This window comes from Agelaius tricolor, unplaced genomic scaffold, assembly GCF_023055355.1.
Source record: "Agelaius tricolor isolate 1412-34295 unplaced genomic scaffold, bAgeTri1.0.p SCAF_8, whole genome shotgun sequence".
Classification (NCBI taxonomy): domain Eukaryota; kingdom Metazoa; phylum Chordata; class Aves; order Passeriformes; family Icteridae; genus Agelaius; species Agelaius tricolor.
The window spans coordinates 21,234,117-21,259,340 of record NW_027269268.1 but is presented as its reverse complement, the minus strand read 5'-3'; the positions used below and the strand labels follow the sequence as shown (position 1 = coordinate 21,259,340).

Sequence of the window (25,224 nt, the reverse complement as noted above, 5' to 3'; positions counted from 1 at the left end):
TGCCCAGTCCCTGGAAGTGTTCAAAGCCAGGCTGGACAGGGGCTCTGAGCAATCCAGTCTAGTGGAAGTGTCCCTGCCACAGCAGGGGTATTTGAACTAGACTGAGGTCCCTTCTGGTCCATTCTATAATTCTGTAAGAAGGATGGTTGCCTTTATTTCCTCTGAAGCACACTACGTACATCAAGGACTGAATCCCAGACTGTGGAAAGCAGGAAAGGCCAAAACAGTGTTACCTGGCAACTAACATGTGCATGCATACCTGCTGCTTTGCATGTTTGTGCTACAGGAAAATAGGCAAGGACAGCTAAACCAGAAGAAACCAGTGAAATGGATGAGACAAGCTCTCTAAAAACAAATCCCATAATTTATGGCATAATTTAAGGAGGAAGGCAAGTCTATAAACATTTTCTTTCTTATTTCTTAAACTACTGAAGTTGGAAAAGCAACATATAGCTAAGACCTGCCCACAAAAGTTTCAATGAGCTGATAACTTATTTACAAAGGCAGTGAAGTAAAGCGGCAGGTAAACCTAGCCTGTGTAAAGCAGAAACCATTTTGTTACTACTTCTATACTTCCCCCTGGTCCCTCATGCATTGCTCTGCTCCAGCCACCTGCTCTGCTCCATACTCTGGCCCTCGTGTTTCCACAGCCATGGGTCACCTTCCTGGGCAACCTTCTCTCCTCTCACTGCCTGTGGTCCTCCCCTTTTCTACCAAGTTCTGCAATAGCATTTACACAAACCATTTGCACAGCATTTACCTATGCCAGCAGTGCTTCAGTTTCATTCAGTACAAAACAACAAAAACTGCAATGATCAAACTCAAAGAGTATCTCACCCACAGAATCACAGAATTTCTAGGTTGGAAGAGACCTTTAAGATCATCAAGTCCAACCCATGTTCTAACACCTCAACTAGATCATGGCACCAAGTGCCACATCCAGTATTTTTTTAAACACATCGAGGGATGGTGACTCCACCACCTCCCTGGGTAGATGATTCCAGTATTTGACCACTCTTTCTGTGAAAAACTTCCTCCTTAATTCTACCCTGTATCTCCCTTGGCGCAGCTTGAGACTGTGTCCTCTTGTTCTGTCTGTTCTTGCCCAGAGAAAGAGACTGACCCCCAGTCACCCTTCAGGAAGCTGAAGAGAGTGATAAGGTCACCTCTGAGTCTCCTTTTCTCCAGGCTGAACAAGCCCAGCTCCCTCAGTTGTTCTTCATACGGGTTGTGTTCCAAGCCCCTCACCAGCCTTGTTGCTCTCCTTTGGACACGCTCAAGCATCTCAACGTCCCTCCCAAACTGAGGGGCCAGAACTGGATGCAATATTCAAGGTGTGGCCTCACCAGTGCCCAGTACAGGGGAAGAGTGACCTCCCTGCTCCTGCTGGCCACACTATTCCTGATACTAGCCAGGATGCCATTGGCCTTCTTGGCCACCTGGGCGCACTGCTGGCTCATGTTCAGCTGGCTGCCAACCAGCACGCCCAGGTCCCTTTCCTCCTGAGCACTGTCCAGCCACACCGTCCCCAGCCTGTGACATTGCAGGGGGTTATTGTGGCCAAAGTGCAGCACTCGGCACTTGGACTTACTGAACTTCATCCCATTAGATTCTGCCCATCCATCCAACCATTCCAAGTCCCTCTGCAAAGCCCTCCGTCCCTCTAACGGATTGACGCATGCTCCCAGCTTAGTGTCATCTGCAAATTTGCTAATGAAAGACTCTAAACCCTCATCCATGTCATCAATAAAAATATTGAACAGAACTGGCCCCAGCACAGACCCCTGAGGGACACCACTGGTGACTGGCCACCAGCTGGATGCAGCACTGTTCACCACCACTCTCTGGGCCTGGCCATCCAGGCAGTTCCTAACCCAGCACAGAGTGCTCCTGTCCAAGCCATGGGCTGCCAGCTTGTCTGGAGTGTGCTGTGGGAGACAGTGTCAAAGGCCTTGCTGAAATCCAAATAAACAACATCTACAGCCTTCCCTGCATCCACTAGGCGGGTTACCTGGTCATAAAAGGTGACCAGGTTGGTCAAACATGACCTACCCCTCCTAAACCCATGCTGACTGGGTCTGATAGGCCTTAAAGCCACATTTCTCAATGGGGTGTAAATGGAAGGACACAGATTAAAAAACCTTGGCTTTTCTCTCTACCCTCACAACCAGCTCCAAAGAATTTAAATGCAGACCACAATAAAACTGAGATTAAGACTGGTAAAGAAATCGAGGGGAGATGATGATCAGTGAGGGACAAAGTGCTACAGAGAACATCTTGGTGAAAAGAAAAGGCTTTCTTCCCCAGCTGCACCTGTGGTTGGCATTTTAGGAGCAGGAGCAGCACAATAAAGAGTGTTTAACAAAACGGAATTACTCCCTACCATAAATCAATCTCCAACTTCTGAAATAACTGAAATCTGTAGTAAATTAAGACCTTAATTCACAATTACTTGAATTCATTTGAAATTATTTTCTGAAACCGCTTCTTTGAAATCCTTTACTCACCCAAATTTCAAGCAACTCACTAGCGATGTTCCAGGGGGACCACGTACATTTTAGGCATCTTGGACAGACAGCAACTAAGCTACTTGTTTTGGATGACTGTCCAGGGCCCACTAGTTCAAAATGCACACCAAACACATTTTCCTCTGAAGCACCTCTACTGCTGCCAGCAAATCCCAAATATCCTGCCAGGCAGAACATCCACCTTCATTTTATTTTTGGCTTCTTATAATTCAACAACTGCATTTACATTCTGCAATATTTCACGAGGTAAACTCTGATAACTGCTCTCAAATAAAATCTTTAGCTTCCTTTTCTCTTTTATAAGCTTCGCTACAATTTATCTTTTTCAAAGAAATCATCAATCTTCCATTAAAATTAAAACTGCAGAAACTATACAATTTACTCTTTTCTTTTTTTAAGTTCTTCCCAAGAACAAATTAAAAGAGCCACTTGCCCAACACAAACACACAGTTTTGCTCCATCAGGAGCCTTGGTATTCTTGATGTTTTGTATTTACCAGGTCCTGGACTTAGGAGGTTTTATGAAATTATTGCATTTTCATGTCTCTTTGAAGACTGCTTCTAGCCCATGAGTTTGCAAAATAAAACCAAAAATCACAAAAGCAGCTCATGCTAATTTTTTTTCCTTTTTAAACATCAAAATTTTTTTAGCCAAATTCACTTCTTTGCATAATTTGCTTACCCTCTAGTTGCCAAACCCTCAAAAAAAATTCCTCAGAACATTTAGACTGCCTACATAACACAGGTTTGTTCTTCAAAAACTGCCACTAAGATCACAAATAATTGCTGAGATGTTAATTTTTGCCCACCTTACTCGATTAACTACAATGAATAAGGGCAGCCAAAGCTGCCAAAGCTGCCAAGCACCCTGGCCTATTAAATCATGTACAGAAATGGCTGCTTTTTGCAGAATACTGCCGAACTCTCACAAAACTCAAAACCCCTACAAGAGAAGCTATCAGTCTCCACATCTCTGAAAGATCAGGTCCTCCAGCCACACTCCTGCCCAGCATCTCTGAACTGAAAATAAAACATTTTCAAGTGAGATGTGCTGCTCAGAGCCTTTTTCAGACACTTTGAAACCACGAACCCCAGAGAAAGGGTGCATGGGGAAGTACCTAGAGAAAAGGCTTCCACAGTGTCACCATGCTGCCTTCTCGCTAAAACCAAAGCACTAATGCAAGCCTTGAGCTGAAATACCATGAAATTTAAATGACTGTTCCCTACCCACAGTTTTCAAAGCCTTTTATTGAAAGCAGTCAAAATTCACAGCACAGCCCCATGAAAGAGGCAGGATAAAAGAACTTTTAAAAAGTCAGGAGATATGCCACAAACCCACCTGCCTTTTACCTAAGAAGAACACAATTATTTTTACTTACTAGGTAGCAAAGCCTTTATTTCTGTCATTGCAATGGCAAAATGACAGCAGAAAATTTTAGTGGGAAGGGCAGTTTTCAAGCACAGGCTGGTATTAACATAACTACAAACTGAACAAAACAAGAGGCAGGTATTTCAGAAGAAACAATTTCTATCACACCTGCCTCACTCAATTAAATTAATTCCCACAAAAGTAACAATGAACCTATTTGCTTTTCCTGCAGCATGCCTACAGAACAATTACCAGTAGAGAAGGAAGGGATCCAAGTGACCTCACCTTTTTAAACATACCAACTGCAATTCTGTTTTTAACAGTAAAAATAAAAATTCATTTCATCAAGCACTCCCAGTTTTACTCAAAAACTCTCCCCATGCTGAAGAGCAAAGGGCCAGCTTCTGTCAAGTAAGTAGCAACCCTTCTTCCTTCAAGTGTTTCATTTCCACATGCCAGGGAAACTAGTTTTCCTCCAGCTCTGAGAATCTGGCTCTTGCCTTGAGAAAAGAAGGATGCATCGACAGGAAGCACTGTGGGGCTGCAAAGCTCACAGCAATAGGAAGTCACATTCTTGTCAAATTTCACTGCACCCAACCATTTCCTTTTTCTACATCAAGCACAGCCAAAAATTTCTATCTTTACAGAAACCATTTTAAGTTACAGCAGTTCAGCAAAATGCATGAAAGAGCTCTGTGGTCACTGATAAGCTTGACCTGCTTAATAATTAAGAAGTGATAATCTTCCTACAGTAATTAAGAGTGATAATCTTCCTACGGGAGCTGCCTTTTGCTGTTTCTACATTAATCCAAGCCTTTTAGTTTCTTTTTTATAAGGAAAGGCCTGTAGGACAGCATGTGTTTGCCTGCTGGATCTCAACAGCCCATAGGAAACCTTTACACTGAACCCATTAAGTGCTGAAAATCCCACGATCCTTCCCTGTGCCTTGCTCCTCCCTGGGAAAAGTAAAAAAGAATGCTACCTAAAAAGGAAACTAAGCAAACACAAGAAAATTCAGACTTAGGACTTTAAAAAGTAGCAACTTCTGCTTTTAATTTATTCCCATTGATCTGGACAGTGCACATCTTTTCCCTCAAAAGAAGTTACAGAAAAGTCACTAAGATCACATCTCAAAGCTACAAAAGTACCCCAATAGTGGAAAGCATCAATCTGGACTTTGCATTTTTTCCTCTTTTGTGAATTTCAGCCCAAATTTTTAAAAACAAAGTATAATCTTTGAGCATCAACCTTTAAGAATAGCAATTTACCCATGAGCATTCAATACCATGCCTTGTTTAAGCCAGCATATGAAGACAGACAACCAAAATGAGCTCAGTATGGAAAACTGTACAACTTATCTCCAAGCACTTTAAAAGGCAGCCTTAAATGCTACAAATGTAAAAAAAGCAAACACTCCAATATACAGTTTCACTCTACTGGCAGTAATTTATTTTACAAACTGATAACATGCTGGGGAAGTCCCTCAAAACCTTAAAACCATGCACCACTTGCAAAATCCTTTTACCAAACCACTTGCTTGAGTAATAGACCAAGACGAGCTTTCTCAGGGCTATGTTTCAGTTTCATAAGGACAGAAGTTATTGCCACTATTGATTGCCAAATTTATTAAAAACTTAATTATCTCCTCTAGCAGATGGAACTTCATACAAGACTTTCTGAAGCATCTCCAAATGCTTCAAACTTGTTGCCACAAATTTAAACTACATAAGTTTCCTAAAAAATACACAGTTTCTCATGTAATTGAAAAGCATTTTCACAAGCTGTACTATATGAATGTGAAAATATGATGCAAATAAAAATATATGGAGAAGAAGCAAGGCTACACTTTTCTGTAAGGTACTGTAAGTGTGGTGCTGCAGGGGGAAGCTGTGGTCACACAGACATCCTATGCACGCCAAGGAAACTAAGCTGCTCCCTCACACTCCAGGGGCCACTACCAATCTTCAGGATGAAAAGTTAAAGTCACTAGCCAAATATCAACAGTGAAAAAGTAGCTTCAACCCCAAACCACCAACACTCTCACAAGAGCATCACTCTCTTGTTCTTGTTTTCCGCCCCTCCCAGTCAGGATGTGCTACATCCTCTTTAGGCCCCCTCCAAATGTTTCAGCATCCTTTGGTAAAGCTTTCTGTTCTGGGGCACTAATTCATTGAATCTATGCCATATGTGATGTGTGGAATTTTTTTTAGATAGGACACAAAATACAGAACCTTATGAAGAACCTCTTAAAAATAGCAATAAAAAATGCAGACTTTTTATTGCTCACTGGCATTTATTAACTGATAGCACTGTGCATTTTCATCATCTCTATGCTTCAATAGCACAGTCATATAAACCTACTCCCAAACAAAGAGCTTTTCTCTTCCAGCCTCCCATACAAAACTCTGGTTATACTTCAAACTACATCCCCTCCTGCAATCAGACAAAGAAAGGGGAATCCTGCACAGTGTCAGATCATTGCTACTTTTTCACCTAAAGCCTGTAAACCCCCAAGGTGACAGGACACCACTGCAGACAGCCTGCAAAATTTCCCAGGTTGCCCCTTTTGAAAAGTGCAGCTTGCTGAGCTCTCCTGTCTTGTGTCACTCATCACTCTGGTTTGGGGTGTGCAAAATGGAAAGACAGCTCCATGACTTAGTGCTATTAATAAAAACAAGCATGCTCACAGTATGTTTTTGACCTACTCCTAAGTACTACTGTCTATTTATGGTTCACTAGATTACGCTGTTAAAGGAAACACTCAGATATGAAAAAATTTATACCAGAAAATTCAAACTGGCAAAAAAACAACAACAAAAAAATTGGCATTACCAGGATTAGTAGTTGCAACACTTATCACAGAAACCACTGGGTCCTTACAAAACATCTGGGATCTGTTGAAGCCAATGCACAGCACATGCTCTCAGCCAATTTCTTCTGATGTACAAAATGCTGCAGCATTCTGCTATTATACAACACAGAACCATATGAAACACAGCCTGCTTCACAGGTTTATTAACAAAATGTCTACCACCAAAGAAACCTCAGGTATGTTATGGCTCTGAATTCCAGCAAGGGGCACCTAAAGTCCACAAGTTAACATTTGTTTCCTTCAGCAGGATAGCTCTGAGGAAAGGAAAAAGAGGAAAATTAGCAGAAAAAAACAGCAGGAAGTCAGCTTTTGATTATTTTATACCCTCTAAAAAATGTACTTGCAATCAAGTACAATATTAAAACTCTACCTCCCCTAGACTCTTGCATTTCGTCCTTTATTTCAAAGCTAGGAGGCTAATCAGAGTTCACCAACTGGAAATGTTCACCTGTGAAACCAAAGGCAAAGCATTACTAAAGCTATTTTTAGTTTCTTGACAAGCCTCTAACCAGACATCTGCCTCTACTGCAGGAAAAGGATGCACTTTGCTTCTGCATGCAGAAGAAACATGGGGTTTCTCAAGCTGCCCACAAGAGGAAAAGCTCCTCCAGACACGAAAAAGATCCGTCTGCAACGCAAAGGTGTATTTAACTGGTCTTGGCCATTCATCTCTCAACACTTCTTGCTCTTCAAGATAAGCAAATTAATGCCATGGTCCCGCATGGGAACCCACACGAAGGTCCCACTGAAGCCAGAGAGGCTTCTCATCAGCAGAGGAGCAGCTGAGGTGGACTGAGGATCAGGACTCACACACAGCACTGTGCCCCTTCTTATTGGAGCATTTGGATACGTGGATGGACACACAAGAGCAAGACAAAGATCAACAAAGTGCATCCAGCCTCTGAAGAGGCTTCTTCTGTCACTCAATGGCAATAATTTACACTAAAAAAGGAGCAACATGGCTATGTAAGGCAGATCGTCAATCATGTCAAAATGGAAGATGTGGCTTTTGGCACAAATATGGCAAAAATACAGAGGAAATAAAGAAACTTAAGGTGCTGCCCCAAACCATGGCCAGCAGTAGGTAATGTGGATTTGCAGTTACCACAAAGTCACGTTTTCAACATTTGATCTAACCCTTTCACAGCTTGCAAGCTTTCAGTGGGTAAAGGGAAAATAAAGAAGATCTGCTTGTTCAAGCCAAGTGTCATTGTCCCCAAACCAGTATGCGCACCCAGAACGGCTTAACCTCCAAGTCAGGCAGCATGGGAAAGTCACGGATGATATGGGACAACCAGAAGTTTTCCAAGTCCCAAACAAGCTTCTTCAGCTTGGGTACAAAGGCAAAGGTCCTCATCTTAAAATCTGGAAGCATACACTCTGTATGGCTGGGCACTGCCCTGCCCTCCCTGCACAGCAAACGTTTCAGTGATTGCTTCAGAAACAACAAAACACAGCCCATCGCTTCAATGACCAGAAAGCATGAATAATTGTTTTTATTTACAAGGAGAGAAAAAAAATCCAAGCAAGACTGAAAGCATGGGGACCAGGGCAGGGGTGTGTGTTTGTTTTAAAGCGACTACCCGCATCTGCGGGATCAGCCACATTATCCCAGCAACACTGAGAATGCTCACAAAGGCCAGAAATGTCCCCTTTTGAAAAGGGCAGTTTAAACGCTGCAGAAACTGGGTCAGCCATGGGCCACAGAAATACCTAAGCAGGCAGCAGGCACCTCACGAGCTGCAGGCAGCAGGCTTGCAGCAAAGGCCTCCAATGAAAGACAGAACACACCAGGACAGAAATCAGACAATAGCTATTGAAGAAAGGCAGTTAATAGCAACAAAGCATGTAAAGCACGGGTCAAGGAGTCGGTCAAGTACAGGCCCTTCAGCTCTCTGCCCTTCTTCAGTTGCCAGGAATCAAGATTTAGACACAAACCAGAGATGTACATGGCCCACAGCACCAGCAGGCAGGCACAAAAACTGAGCAGCCATGTTAAACCCACAACACAGTAAGGAACTGCAAAACTTATTCTACAATATATTACAGGGCTGCTCGCTTGCCAAAGACAGCACATTGCTTCTTGTTCTTCTAGTTTCATTAAAAAAAAAAACAACAACAACAAAACAAACCAGGAATTACACAATTTTTTCTTATACATGGTAGTGTACTTATCATCTCTGTGTTCAGGTCTTTACTGTTGTACATTTATTGACGTGCAGACAGCTTAACTTTAAAATGGTAACCACAACTGCAATCGATAGGACTACGCAACTTATATTTATGAAGGCAAAATCTGAGAGGTAACCTACAATGTCACTAGTGAGGCCTGACTGACTGCATAATAGCTGACACCAAGTCAGAGTGCAGCAGGACTGTTGCACACATCTGCCAGCCACAGTCAAGAGACTTGTTTCTGTTTTGCAGAGACCCTTAAAATCATTTGACGTGAACGGAGGTGGTGGTTACCCAAGGTGCACGCAGTTATGAATCAGTCACTCCCTCCTTTCTCTCATTTCACTTCCCTTTTGTTATTGTGTATCTTTCCCTTCATTGTAAAGATTGAAATCTGCTGTTGTCCCTTATCAGTTTTGCCAATCACTTGAAATGAGCAAGCTCTCATTTGCTCCCTACCTGCCAGTATCTTTGTTCACTTAGTGTTTTTACCGGGGCATGGCTTTTTGCCTTGCTTTGTTCTGTTCACAGTCTCTAGCATTTTTTCACTTGTTACCATGCTTTGCCCCTGCCTTTGCCTTTCCAGCAATTACACCCCGTCCTTCCCCTGCTGCCAAATTCTGGCCCAGTCATGTTCAGCATCACATCCAAGCAGTTTCCAGTGCCATGTGCAACTTGTTGGCTGCCCAGCCTCTCTCCCTACAGCCAGGCAACCATGCATGGATGGTGGCATCCTGTTTCAGCTGAGTTTTGTCTTACCCAACACACTGCTCTGAGCTTTGGTAAGAGGAATCAGCCTAAAGAGGAGAGCCCTGTGCACCAAAGCAGACGTGATCTGTAAGCAGCACTCCCAGAGAAAGGTCTGGTGGTTGCAGAGTGCCTTTTGTTTCTGCAGCAGGAAGTCCAGTAGGACCCAAGGTGCAGCCAAAGCCTCTGCCCCCAAAGAACACAAACTGATGAGCCCAGAGGGGACGAAAAGGGGAACAAACTGCACTCAGTGCAACCTCACAGTGTAGTTTGCTGCAAGACAAACACTGACAGGCACCTAGCCAGACAGTGGGAACTTAATGAGGGGAAACAAAACCACCCCTCTCCTCCTGCCACATCCCACAGCAAAACCCCACTGCCCCTCCATCCAGAGATTTAATATCAGGACACCAGTGTAACCATCGCACTGGGCAGCACTCAGGTACAGTGACAGCATCACTACTCCAAAATCCTCAGCATTTGAGGCTACTGTGTGGTGCAGGAGCTGACCTGTATGGCATTGCTTCAGCCAGGACCTAGTGCTTGATGCCCAGACTGCACCAAAACCATGAGTGTCCAGCTCTGTGCATGATGACAGTCACTTGTCAATAACTTTGGTAGAGTTCTAAGGTAAAAAAAGCAAACCTTTTATATTTCAATTTTGAACCCTTTTAATAATCCTTGTTGGATTGTCCCTACTCTTCAAGCAGAGAGCAAACAGCTTCACACAATAATTTCTGCATTATTAACTACTGCAAAGGCAACCAAATCTTTCAGGATGACACCTCGTACCTACAACTGTGACATTTCACGCAATGCACATCTTCATACTCCAAGAAGTAGTCAAGTAATTACTTTAAACTTTAAAATTACACTTTTTATTTTCTACCAAACACAACCAACTGTTTTATTAATTAAGCACTGTGATTTATCCTCCAAGAAAATTTATCAACTGTATTGTCAGATAATTCAGTAGAATTCAACTAGTTCAGCTTTTTATCATTCAACTCTCTCAGGATTCAGCTGCGTTGTGCAATGACAACAGCTAACACTGAAGGGTAAGTGAAAATGATGGGTTTTAAATGAGGGAAATGTCCCCACAGACCACACCTGTTTATGAAGCTGCCAGCCTGGAACAGAGGAGTAATTGACAGCTTCCACATATTCCCACCCAGAAAAGCCTTGAGAACACGGTGCACTTGGGCATGCCGACACAGGCCAGGAGGAGTCTGAGAGCCTAAAAAAATCCAGTGCACGTGCGATTTCAATTGCTTGTGTAAACTGCACCTCTCGTCCAAGCGCACTACAGCCGTGGAGTTAAAAGGCAACACAACATGCAGGAACCTCAAGACCTTGGAAGCCATTCAAAGGATCCTCCTCACAAATAATAAAAAAACAAGCATGCATCTGTTTTTTCTCTCTCCAGTGCTAAACACATCATACTGAGACTGCTGGCTCAGAGTCAAACAAGTCTCCAAAGTCCCACTTTGTTCCAAGTGCATTCCCAACTGGCAGCACAACACATTGCTCCAACAAATGCCAGGAGATGGCATTAAAGTGCACAAACATGTATGAACCGAATTTTGTCTCACGCATGGCTGCTGAACCTGTTCCTGTCCTCACTGATAAGAAACAAATACCTGCAGCTGAAGGACTGCAAAGAGTTGCCTCATGCCACCAACCCCACATGCTGCCCACGGAGGAACTTTTTGGAAACACTCGCCAGAAAATGAATACCAGCAGGAAGCAGGATACCAGATTATCTTTTCAATTTGCTTTTGATAATAACCAGAAATCACAGAAATAATTTAAGCAGCTTCACAAGAAAGGTCAGACCTCAGTGCACTAACAAACTTTAAAAAGTGTTAAGTATTAACGTTTGGATTTACTCCTTGACAGCCACTGTCAGCTCTGAAAGAGGTGTGCAGGAGTCAACAGGAGCACTCACAGTGACTCAAAGCCAGTTCTAGGGACTGGCTAGAGAGAAATCTGAGTCTCTACAACAATTCCCTTTTGGATCCTCTCCTGGAACTCTCAAAAGCTTTTCAATCAAGCCTCCCATTAATTCAGGAGGGGAAACTGTTGGAACATGGCAGAATTCAGGGGTCTCAGAGTACAACAAAGAAGAGTAAAAAAAGAGAGATTATTAAATTTCTACTAGATCAGATATCAACATTCACATGATTTAAAAAAGCTGGGAAATTCTCCTCATGAGATAAAATGTAAATGTGCTACCAACAGGGCAGATAGTCATCATTTATTTCTATCTACTTTGTAAAGCTGAGACTCCCTATTCAATTCAAAGTTAACTTTTCGTTTTGAGAGGTGCATATGCAACAACAGAATTATGCTTCACTGTCTCAAAGAAAATAAACAGGATCCAGAGAGAAACATTAAAATAATGAATAGCAATTTTAAAAACTCAAAAGCAATATGTAATGATTTATACATTCAAAAGAGTTAGCAAAAATCTATACCAGAACAATTTGGGCTTAAGGTCACTAGTTTTTCATACACACACACATACACACACACACATATTTTTAAAACTCAGGCTTCTGAAAGTATTCCCAAGCATTTTCATGTGTGTCAAATTATCATGCTATTGATGTGCAAGTGTCTCCAAAGGCCAGACCAGCTTCAAATCTTAGTACTGCAAAGGGAGCGAGCTCTTTCATTATGCAAGTGCAACTATGTTACTTTTTTTGGCACCATCGCATTGGCCAAAAAAAGTTTTAGTCTTAATAAATATTGAGTTGTTTTCTGCATTTCTCATATTTCCTCGTGGAACATGCTGTTACAAACAAACATTTTAAACAGAACTTTTTCTTTCTCATAAAATCCAACTCCAAAACAACAAACAACAACACAGCCCATACTTTTGATAGCACTGAACAGGACACACCATCTTTCTTATTATTATTTCCAAGTCTTTACAGCTTCCTCATGTGTCCTCACAAAGTTTTAAAGCAGAAGTTGGTTTTTATCAGGCAGTAATTAGAAGCATTATTTTGCACTTTAAATTTCTTGATTTTGCCATATGCAGAGTTCTGGTATGCAGGTGGGTCAGATGGTAAACAACTAGTTAGAGCTCTGCAACAGTATCTTGAAGCAAACATGGAAGATAAGAACTTCAGTAAAATAAGAACAGAGGCCTACTTCTCACCTTCCTCTAAGAAATTATTTTTCCTTCTTCTTTTCCTCATAATTCTGAGCAAAAAAAGCTGCTTCTGTGTGTGAGAAATTCCCATGTTTATATAAAGTCAAATTGTTCTACAGAAAGTAAGGTCTATTTTGCTATTTTGTACACACACACAAAATATCCTGAGTTATCCTTGCCTAATTATATTTCCATTGCTATTTCTAAAAGTTACAAGACAACAGACAAAAAAACCCCAAACAAACAACAACAAAAAAAACCAAACAAACAAACAAATGAAAAAACACAAAAACCCCTCAGCTTTATTTGTACACCACTTTGGGGCCAGGAGATGGAGAAGAAAATAAGGTGACAATTAACACCACCAGCTTTGCCCTCTATCCTCCTTATCTCAGTTGGCAGCCTGGACACAACATAGAATGGTGGACCCCTGAGACAACAAGCAGACACCTAAATTATTCACAATGATCACATGTTTCTCCCAGGTGACTAGCTTATTTGATGGAAGCAAACTTCTACAAATACAAAGCAAATATTTGCAGTGAGTACTCAGAACTCTGCAAAAGAGTTAATACACACCATCGTCACATGCAAGTATAATATTTGATATATACTGTTCCCCTCCCTGAAGTGGATGGGCCCTTTCTGTCCTGATGAAGAAGGGAGCTGGGCATTTTGCAATAACCACCAAAAAGAAAAAGTCTCTTCCCAAAGCACATACTGAAGAAAGTGGATAAAGAATGATGTCTAAGACAACATATGGTTTGAACTTACAACTATTTATAACTACCACTACACTATGGCAAACACCTAAACTACTGAAAAGGCTCCTTCATCCACTTGCCCACAAGTCATGCAGCAGTCAGAGCCACTGCTAGGGCATGAGCACAGCTTTCCTAGAGGACCTTTCCTTGTCAAATAAAAATATGTGAGTCATTAAAAGCTAGGCTTGTGTCACCTTTGAGTATCCACAAAGATGAAAGCCAGGTAACAGGTGTGCCTATAGCTCTTTATTACTACATTGGATAGATTTCAAGACCCTTCATGCTCTGCTTATAATAATCAAATGAGAGTAATGGGGTTGGTCATTCAGAAGCACACTGCACACAAATTCCTACAAGTGAGCAAACTGTTGTTTAGGTTTTCTTCTATTTTGTCACAATTTGCCAATCTGCAAGAGTAGAAAAATGGTGAAGCTAAATTCTTACATTGTGTCAATTTTCAGACTGCTGACACTGGTCTACAATTCCAGATGTCTGTTGCTTAACTGCAAAATGGTAAAATTACTGCAAATTAAGTCCTCTTATAGGCAACTAAGAAACAGCTATTATGGAGGTGAAAATAATTTATTTATAATAAACGCACAGATCAAAAGCTAAATCCTTTGTGGCCCACTGTCCACAAATCAGAAGGATTAGCCTGAGATTAACAGACATCTGAAATCCATTACCAGTGTATTAAAATGTAGAAGTAGAAGCATAATAAGAAAGTTCCTATTCTGAACTACTTATATTACAGAAGCAGCAAGTACAGGCTACGGGGACACAAAGTTTACAAACGAACATGAACAAACACGCCACAGCAGCTGTTTACTTTTGCTTTTCTTTCCCTCTTCTCTAAACACACAAAATGTGTCCCAACATCCCCTTTTTCAAAACAAATCAAGTTAAGTTTAACAAGAAAAATGCCATGTTCCCAAGCAGACTTGCAGAGCCGTAGCAGCATGCGACCGGCCTGGCATTAAAAGCTCACCTTCCCCATGTGTTTGCTGAATGACTGCACCAACAGGCTGTGCCACGAGATCTGCCTGTGCTCTCACACAGCTCTGCAGCCAGTACTGAACCAAGCACAATGGGAAATAAGACACCATATGCCCTTGTCCCACCTGCTCAGACTAGGCTTGTCCTAACTCTAAAGGGCATGCATTCTGGGTGGGCTCTATCCCAAAACATAGGCTGTGGGGAGCTTACCAAGTGCCAAAAAAAAACCCAACCCCAAAAAAACATGCATAACAAATTACGTACACGTGTGTGCACCAGCTAGCAACTGTTCACACAGTGCTGCCACTGTGTGATCTCCACACCATCCACCCAAAACCCAGGAGCTGTCCCCCAGGCTATCCATCATCCCAGTGCAAGTGCTTTACCCCACTCCTACCCCACAGCCACTGACTCAAAGGTGTTACTCCTAACACACAAGAGGCTGTCCATCTCAGCCCCACACTTCTGAGGACTGGCCTGCTCATCCATCTCACCAACAGTGAGCAGAAGTGCAGATCTGGCTGGGCTCCTCCCCAGCTCCTCCTGCACTGCAGGTAAGGGAGCAGGGTCAGCCCTGGCACAGGTACCACCACACAACCACCCACTCCCAGTCTGCCCAAAAGGCAGGGGCAGGAAGAGGCAGGTCTGAAGGACTGAGGAAAGAGCAAAAAGATGCCACAAGGTCTGGACCAGTGCCACACCAGTGTGAGACAAACAGAACGGAGATGATATCCTGCAGGTGACACAGGGCACCCATCCCACACAACAGGCTGTAGACACTGAGGGAGAACTTCCATGCACGTTTTCAGCTGATGCTGCCAGAGAGCAACAGGGAAACCAACCAGAGAATGATCACAAGTAAATGTTAACCTGGCAATAAAACAAGTTCTTCTAATCCAGAGAACTTGTAGGGCTGCACAAGGCAAGGGAGAGAACCAGGCCACAGAGTGCAAGACATCCTCTTCCTCTGGCAGTACAGACACTACACTACAACCATTTCAGGCATGGCTGAGACAGGAGTTAAAAAAAAAAAGTAGAGATGCCATAAGACAGTATGCAAGAGATCTGCAGAAGATACAGAGAACAGAAAGTGAAGACATTATTAACAGAGGAAGACAAAAAAATAACTATATAGGGCACCAAAATGTAAAGTATAGTTTGTCCTTTTAAAACAGATCATTACACGTGAGAAAGTTTCCTCCAGTAGCACACATCCACACAATTTCTCCATACAAACACAATTTCTCCATACACACTAATCCCTGTGCAAACAATGACCTCACAGGCCCAGCCTGCTATTTTTACCAGTATAGAAACTGGTGTTTCCATAGAAGCCTGTGTGGCTTTTCAAGGCATCATGACCCAAACAAACACAGAAGTGCCAACTGGCAACTGCCATACCAAGATTGCCTTCGTTTCTCAAAGCCAAGTTGTCACCCACAGATGAGAAAGTCTATTTTAGATGGCATACAAGCTAACATAGATGAAAGAGTCTCTGGTCCAGCCATGAACATCCTCCAGCCCAAGAGAGTGCACATAAGTGAGAGAAATATACACATTCCAGCAGTTTGGTCAATGCAAACAGACAAGATTTTGATGATGAGTGGGACTGCAGCAGCAAGTCTCAGAGCAATTAAATATGGCCACACATCACCTTTAAAGTATTTCCAACAAGGTCAAGTAGGACCTACACTGAGGACAGAAGTTTGACAGGCCTTGGCAAACAAGTGCAAGACTGTCATTTGCCATTATCTCATGATCATAGAAAGCCACAGGGTCACCTCCTCAGTTTGGTATGAAACACTGTACAGCTGGCCTGGCTAATTTGTCTCATTTATGAAATGTCTGAAAACAATTTAGAAATAAAGAAACAAACAATAGCTGAAACATTTGTTAGCACGCAGCACTGCCATGCAATGTCCCAGGGAAAAAAACAAAACACCTTTTTAACCCCTTGTACCATCAGGCAAGCAACATAATTTTGTAAAAGGACAGGTATTTTGGAAGAAGCAATGCACACATGAAGAGCTGTTCCTAACAGCAACTAATACAAAGTTCAGCAAGGCAAAGTTCATCACTGAATCAACTGCCACATAAAACAGAGATAAACAATTAAAGCAGCAGGAGTTCAGCCTGCCACCCTAGCTGTACCTGGCAGAGGCATAAGGAAGGAGAGAAAGAGTAACACTGATTATTATGGAAGGAACTATCTGTTTCTTCATCTACAAGAGAACCTCCAATTTCACTGACTTCTTGCAATTCTTTTCAGTAAGTTGCTTTTAGTCCAGTTTCACAATACCCTGTGTTCCCTAGAGGTGCTTCCTTAGGGATTTTTACCCAAGTGTTATAGGTGGGTGTGTCCATCTTAATTCTCCTCCCTTACTTCTAAGGATTAGGTAAATTTCATTTCTTTAGGCATCCAGTAAAACTTAAAATTCATAGTCCCTTGATGATCTAGACAAAGTGGAAGTGGGGCACAACAGCCATGATTATCAATTAAAAACAAAAGTTTGCCAATATTGAAGAAGGTTTTAGTGCTAACCACTAGAAACATACATTCTGTGCATACTGCAGAAATTGTACATTATGCAAGTACACTAATGGGACTAAAAAGCTTTTTCCCAAGAAACTCCACTTTTTCTTTTCTTTTTTAATACACACACGGATTTTTGCTTGTTTTGCAAAAGAGATTTTTTTAAAAACACTAAACTCTTCATAAAAGCAGCTTATTTTTTATATATATATATAAACTATTACAAGTTAAGACCAAGCATGTATTCTAGGAAAAGTCTTTCATGTAGTTAGATTTACTTTTCGGGTAAGTTTAATGACAATCTAAATGATCAGTGGTACTCCATACAAGCTTAGGTTAAAAATATTAAGATGGTTCCTCTCAGACAGCTTAAGCACTCACTGACACTCTCAGAACTACTTTTCAACTTTTCATTTTGAAATACTTTCCCAATGCATACTCACTTTGATTTTGATTTTAATAGAAGATATTTAAAAATAAATACAACATAAACCTTTTTTTTAATACTCAGACATTTCTGCAGGCACAAAATCAATTTTTAGCCATTTCAGTAAAAAAAAGCAGAAGGAAAAAGAAAATCTGGTTGATCCTGACCTATTTTTCAATCTTTTTTTTTTTCCTGCCATAGCCACCACCCAAGCTAGTTATCTGGCACACAGGCATACCACTAGTCCCATCCCGCTACTTTCTAATTGGGACTGTCAAAAATGATGGCACTAAGACCACAGGCTTTTTGGAAGGATGAGTCACCTCTGAAGTGTCTAAATACTCCATCCACAGCTCCAGAGCTCATTTGTGCCTCTTGGCTAGAGACGAAGCTGTGGCCAGGGAGGAATTGCAATGTACAGTCTCAAAATGCACAGGAGGCTCATTCTCCCACTGCCACTCTGGATTCTTCCTGAAACGAACGTTGTAACTCCATCTCCACAGTATTCCCTAAACCCCCTAGCAATTCTGCAGTCTGTGCACCTCCGCTGCTTTGCTCTCTCTCAGGCAGCTACTAAGCTGCTCCCTTGCTACCTCTACCTTCAATTTCTCCTCCACATCTGGAGCACTATTTCACAGGCACAGCAAAAACAACAGGATTAGGAGTAATTCCACCAAGCAATCAGGAGAGGTCAAAGTGCTGGGCATCAGCTGTCACTCCCAGGCTGCACTGACACCCTAGCAGGAGCCCACTGGGAGCCAATACCACCTACTGCTCCAAGCAGCTCCAGCCCACAGGGTCAAATGCTCTCCAGAGGTCAAAGGCAAAGGTTCAACAGAAATGCCTGACTGAGCCAAATGCATCACACTTGGAATTTTCCTAGCAGTTGATACCCATCAACTCTAAGCAAAGTATGCCCTGCCATAGGAAAAGGCTGGAAAATGTCCTCTTCCTGGCTAATTTCATTCCATACTAGTATTTTATGGATTTCCCTTCTCGTAGACAATCACTGGGCATCACATATTAAGAATGTGTGCTCCACTTGAGTACAGCAGTTTATTCTGGTGCAAATGTTCCTTAATGTGCCAGCTGCAAAACTGTATCCTCAAAGACCTTTCTCCAGAAGTCCTAAAAACCCAAGTACTAATAATGAAATACACATGAAATTACTTTTTTTTTGTAGTCCAAGTCTACTTCCTTGAAGGAGAAAGCTAAAAATTTTGATAGCATCATTTGTGCACATCACCTGACAGTACTGTCTCTTTATTTGTGCAAGACTTCTGCATTTCACAGAATATCCTGAGTTGGAAGGGGCCCACAAGGATCATCAAGTTCAACTCCTGGCCCTGCACAGAACCATCCCCAAGAGCCACACCAGGTGCCTGAGGGCACTGTCCAAACACTTGTTGAACTCTGTCAGGCTTGAAGCTCTGACCACTTCCCAGGGGAGCCTGTTCCAGTGGCCAACAAGAAAAGCTGAAAAACTTTTTGTCTAATATCCAACCTAAACCTCCCTACACAACTTCAGGCCATTCCCTTGGGTCCTGACTCATTATGCTGCTTTAGCAAGAACCTAAACTTCAAAATTTGTAACTGCCAGTTGTGGCAACCAAAATCACCTGGATTAAGGGGCAGCAGTACAAAAAAAATGCAAAACAAAAACAAACAAACAAAAATCCAAAAACAAACAAAAAAAACCTAACCTCCAAACACAACAACAAAACCTTTTCTTGTCAACACCTGTCATTGACTGTTATGAAAGGCATCTTTTTACTCCTAGCTTTCAAGTGTAAGAAAAGGTTTTTAAGGAAACTCGAAGCTTTTTGACAGGCTAGTACAAATACACATGACTTTAATTCTGTTAAAGTCTGTGTCCTGAAGCAGTACTCAAGTGTCTACTATGCTGCATTTCTTATTTCAGAATCTGATCCAGAGACACACAAAACAGCATGAAGCAACCTGTGGAAGCATCCAAGCAATCAGAATAGCAGGAATCGTAGGGTGGAAATTAAGGAGTTGACAATGATCTTCTCCTCACTCAGGGCAGCTGCAAACCTATGGACCTAATCAAGCATTTCTCATTCACCTCTGAAATAGCTCTTCACAAAAATTACTATTTTTACAATGTCTTTTACCTCCATGCAAATTTCTCTATTTGTTAAAGCTAAACCTAAGGCAGAAACTGTAAGACCACATTCATCTCCCTTGTGCACTTGCCACAAGAGCAGCAAACCAAGAAGACCACCCCAAAAGGAAGATCTTACGATGCACATGCACAGGAAGTCCGTTAACAGACTGTTAATACTTTACTGCTCTTGTTGTGTTTGGTTTTTTCAAAGTAGGTTAACAAGCTCCCAAGGAACCCACTAACCTAGATTAAAAACTGAATAAAACAATGTTTTGGAAAGAGACTTTCTCCTTTATGCACCAAGATTATGAACTCCCTATACTTCCCTCATCTCTGGGGAAATTTCTGATTTCTCTATCTCCTTTAACTTCTGCTTATCCCGTACATTAAGGTGCTTTGCTTCTTGGGGCTTCACAGCAAATTACAGTAGCTTCAGCTGATTTCCCCAGGGCATGCAGTCAGACAATGAGATGAAGATGCTGCAAGCTTCAGGTTTTGCTGCTACAGGAAAAGGAAATCCCCATGATTTCACCATATAGCAATGTAAGCTACAGGAATGAAAATTAATCCAGAAATAAACTAAGAAATTCTAACCTTTCCAATGTACCTTTGCTGCCTCTTCTTCATGAAGTCCACACTATAACATTCCTTCAGTTTGTAAAGCACACACAGGTCTATGTATGTGTTTACATACAGCAGCAAACCAAAATAGTTTAGAAGATGCACACAAGCCAGGATCTGTTCAGGCAAGTTTCCTGAAGCATTTCAGTATGACAATAGAAGGATGTTTCCACCATGCAAGTGAACCTCTACAAACTTCACTCCCAAAAAACAAATGCAGTTTTGAAAATGAATAATTAATAGAAAAAAATTTAAGCACCTGAATAATGTAAAAAAAAACTCCAGTCAAATCACTTTTTCCTCTCTGAGTCTCAAGAACTAATTATTTTCAATATTTTTATTATTGCCATAGTAGCCAATTACCCCATCCACCTCCAGAGAAAAACAGGCAAGTAGAGAAATTTTTTCTACCTAAATTACCTCTCTCTGACTACTAAGGAAACAATCAGAAACAAACTTAAGCACAGCACTAGAGACTGCTTCCTTCTGACTACCTCTCAATAAAGAAAGCATGCAGGTAATAAAGTTACACAGTAAAAATTCTGCATCCAAAACATAATAGCTCCCAGATGAAAAAAAAATCAGAAACTTCTGTATTTGTGCAGGGAAATGCAGCTTTCAGTAGTTTACCCTTCTTTTCACAAGAGGAGGTAAGAAAAAAAAATTCCCTCTGCAGGTAGGAATTGGGGCACTTAGGCAAGCACAAGTAATCAGCACCAGCTGTCAGCAGCCACAGTAATTCTCACATCCTGTTTCCAAACCATCTTTGTAATTCCCACGGAGATGAGGCACAGGAGGCTTAATGTGATGCTGGGCTCAGATGAGAAGGCTCCCAATGGGGCAGCAAGGGGAAAAGCCATGTGAAGAAGCATTGCAGTGCAGGACAGACCCATCATAACCATCCCGTTCCCGCTCCCCAGGCTTACTCCTTCTGCCCAGCTCAAGGCTTGTGTGTTATCAGATCTGTTTGCTCTCACAACTAAGCTAAGGGCAAAGACTGGAGATAAATGAGAAAAGCATTTGTGGCTGACTGCTGCCATCAGAAAACGGTGCTGTTCCACATGTTTATATAAAGTCTTGTGATCTTTCTGGCTGGCATGGTACTGAAAGCTGTAACCACATTAACACATACCAAAGGAAGGAAGTGTTTCACTGGTAGATGTCCAAGCATTTTAACTTAGACGATCAGAGGAAACAAAATGCATATTTAAAAAATAATCTGTGATGGTATTTACCCAACCCTTCAAAACAGAAGGCCTGATATTAACAGAAACCGCAGAGCTGTGGCTATAGTTTTGAAGAGCTTCATTATTTATCTGATTTCAAGACATAAGGGTAGAATATTTATTGTTCCATAGCAACACATTAACAAACCTTTGGCTTTAAATCTCCCTCACCTCTTTCCTTGCCTTGGTGCAAATTAGCACTCCAAGACTGCTTACATTTACAAATTTTGTAATGGACCACTGTCCCTTGCCTTAAAAAATTAATTACAAAATATACAACAAAACAATTAATAAACATTTAATTTTTTGTGTGAAAGCAATGAGAAGTAAATTCATCTTAGAGACAGGATTAGGAGAAAGAGATGCAAGAAGGTATTTTGTACTTGCATATGCTGAGCACAGGTTTTTTGGTTTTCCTAATAAATCAATATTAACATTAAATTGAGAAAATTGTAAGACACAAGTAATAAAGAACTATTTCACATGCAGGAGAAAAAAGTAATGTTTTAGTAGTCTGCCCTAATTACACTTTGGTATTTCCTAAAGCAAAAACCAAAATTAACTTCAATGCTCTTGCTTCCACTTGAGTTTAGCTTACCTTTGCTCTTGTGGATGCTCTTCCACATCCTCCTCCGAATCACCCTGACAAACAGAGAAAATACTGTGTAAGAATCTCAGAACTGCAACATGCTACACTGGACATATATACCACTTTAACTCCACCACAGATGGATTTTCATGTAACTTGTTAGCAAAACAAATTCAGAAACTTAAAATTCCTTTAACTCCTTTACAAGTCAGGTAAGGTGGTTGATGGACATCCCATTTCAGGTTTCAGGTCATCTTGCAAAAGATAAATGGTGACTTAACCTAGGTACTCTGCTGTTTCTTCCCAAATGCTGACTGAACAGACTCATTTATGCATCTGTACTAAATCCTCTCACAGACAGAATTCCAATCTAAAGCCAACAATTACCCTGAAACTACAGAAAGACTATTTCCTCTACTTTCAAATTTTCTGCCCCATCAGTAAATTTCAATAGCCAGTACCTGGGGAAATAGGATGCAGAATGCCTTGAAATGCAGATCACCTGTCAATGCCAAAAGCAAAGGCAAAGTACCACATTCCAACTGGCACAGTGAGGTCCCAAATCCAGATCTTATCACTGATTAGCAGAATGTACAGAAAGCAGAAAGAGCAGAAGCTCTGAACAGATCCTCTTAGCTCAGTTTCTGCACTCAGGTAATTTTCAAGACATGCAGCTGAATTGTGTCAGCTTGCAGTTCACCACAAACCACTTTGAGCTGTCTACAGAAATGAACTCAAGTGTTGGTTCAATGAGCTCCCTGCAGGAAATCCATTTAAAACAAGGAGGTAGCTACTCTGAACTGGCCAAGACCTCCAGTAAAGCTTTAGGTACAACTCAAAATGAAGTGTGTTACAGCCACTCAACCCCTGCTGATGAAACCAGGGACAACTTTAGGGCAATTAACATTTTTCAGGAGGAGGTCACAGTCATCCTGCCAGGAACAGCTGGTGAGTTTTCCCAGCTTCTGCTTCTGCAGGTGATGGCTCTACAAGACACGAACTAGAGACCTTAGCAATGAAAAGGTAAGGGGAAAAAATCTTTTAAAATTAAAAGGCTGTACTTTCCACCACCCCTCCTACATGTTTCCCACGTAAGCATATCACGGAACAGGCCCCAAGCCACCAGCTTTGACTTTACCTATTTTCACTACATACTGGAAAAAAAAAAAAAAACCACCTGTAAACACAAAACATCTTTCTACAGGCTTCAAATGCTTAAGCACATCACGCAGTCTACCTGCCTACTGAATGGGACAGGCAGCAGGATTTCTGAAGACCTGAGCTTCATGAAGTGAGGAAAAACAACAACCACACTATGGCAGCAAATATGCTGAATGCTAACATTAATGCTAATAATTATTGTGTCTAAAATAATGACCTTATGGATAATACTAATACAGATCTTGCCAAAAGCTACCAGACACATCTGAACTTCCATCTTTTGTCACAAGCAGCTCATACAAGAGAAGCAGCCCAGCCTCCACCATAACATAACCAAATCTGGAACAAGATTGACAGGGAAGTACAAGTTAATTTGAGGACTTCACAATCTTTCTGTATGCCTGCCCAGAGGTTGGAGACACCATGCTAATTTTCCAGGATCTGCAGGACACAACAAAGCACTTCAGCTCAGATCTACCTAAAGGTCCCAGCACCTGGCCCCCATGAAGACCCAGCCACTCCTCTAGAGACCTTGCAAAGCCTGTCTGCTAGACTTCACCAGGATGGCATGATACAAACCCATCACATTTTCCAGCTTCTCCAAGCTCCTTTTGTATTTCTAGGACCTCAGTACAATACCAAGCAGAACTAGAGGACTCCTTATCCACCTCCTCCAGAAACAGCTCCTCTGACACGGCCAGATAGCAAGCTATCCTCATTTTAAATGGCTTAGTTCCTCCTTTAAATGGCTTAGCATCTGCCAGGCATCAGAAACCTGCGTCTGTGTCATTACACTGTGCTCACCCTTAACACTAGCCACCTTACTATTTCTCCTCTTCACTTTTCACCAAGCAACAATGAAGCAAACTTCCCAGTCTACAGTGCAGCCATAGCACATCTCAACTGTGCAAGAAAAAAAAATTAAAAACCACCTTCAACTCTGATCACACACAGACCTCAGTGTCCAGCTTTCTCCTGTCTTCACTCATCACTCATCTGTGTGATCCAGGCTATATGCGCATGAAGGTTTACACTGAGGATTTACAAAAAAAAAAAAAAAAAAAAAAAAAAAAAAAAAAAAAAAAAAAAGGAAAAACTAGTATTCTCAAACTACAGGACTACAGGGAAGGAAGGCAGCAAGACCTCCTGGAAGTTAAAATGCAGAAATGCAGTTCCCAACAGTCTACCTATGAGAAGATAAAAATTCCCTTCCTCCTAACGCTATCCTGAATATGGGGCAGGTGCTTATCTTTGTTGGAAAGCCCCTCTCTTGTGTCACACAAGTCTCAAGAGCCTGAGCTGACAGCTACTGCATAATCTGCATGGCCATCCAGCCCCAAGTGCTATCAGCACCATCCAGAAGCTCAGCTGGCAGTCTGGAGAAGCCTTTTAAAAGCCCAAAGAGGAACACAATTCCCACTCCAAGCCTGTCTCAGACTTTCACACAAAGTGTGTGTCTTCAGACAAACCCTGCTTTGAAGTAGGTGACTCTGTACATCTAATTTGCGCACAGCCCATGGGCTCATTAATGACACACTGCAGTGCCGCCTATCTCTGATGAATATATGTAAGATCAAGGTCTTCATCAGCTTTCAAAAACAGCAGAACAATTAACCTTATTAGCCCCTGAGCTGCACTGAAGAACAGAAACTGAAGACAAGCCCCTACTACTTGGGAAAAGAAAAAAGTAACATCTTACAGACCTGAGCAGAGCCTTTTAATGAAAACTCAGCCAGCAGTTCTGTATTTGTCCAGTGCCTATAACAACTGTGATACAGTAAACACTGTTGTATCTTTCTCTAAACTTCAAGCACCTGAAACAATGTCACAGTAAAGTGAAACAAGAAGTTATTGTAATCTCCTTAGAATATGCAACCAAACTGAAACATTCACAAGGTGTTCCTCTAAGGAAACATCTTGCTCATCTCC

At 41.7% G+C, this 25,224-nt stretch overlaps 1 protein-coding gene across 7 annotated transcripts in view; it reads right to left on the bottom strand.

Annotated features, from left to right (window-relative positions):
* Positions 1 to 25,224, bottom strand: part of TMEM131L (transmembrane 131 like) — an 84,348-nt gene that overhangs the window by 51,049 nt on the left and 8,075 nt on the right. For 6 of the 7 annotated variants that reach the window (XR_011679951.1, XM_071431918.1, XM_071431914.1 and 3 more), the window contains one exon: positions 22,144 to 22,187. Coding sequence is in view for 5 of the 7 variants with exons in the window: in XM_071431914.1 (XP_071288015.1) it covers positions 22,144 to 22,187 (44 nt within the window). In the remaining 2 variants the exon portion in view is untranslated. Of the gene's footprint in view, positions 1 to 22,143; positions 22,188 to 24,251; positions 24,300 to 25,224 lie in introns of those variants that run through there. The other variant, XM_071431917.1, reaches the window with a different exon arrangement.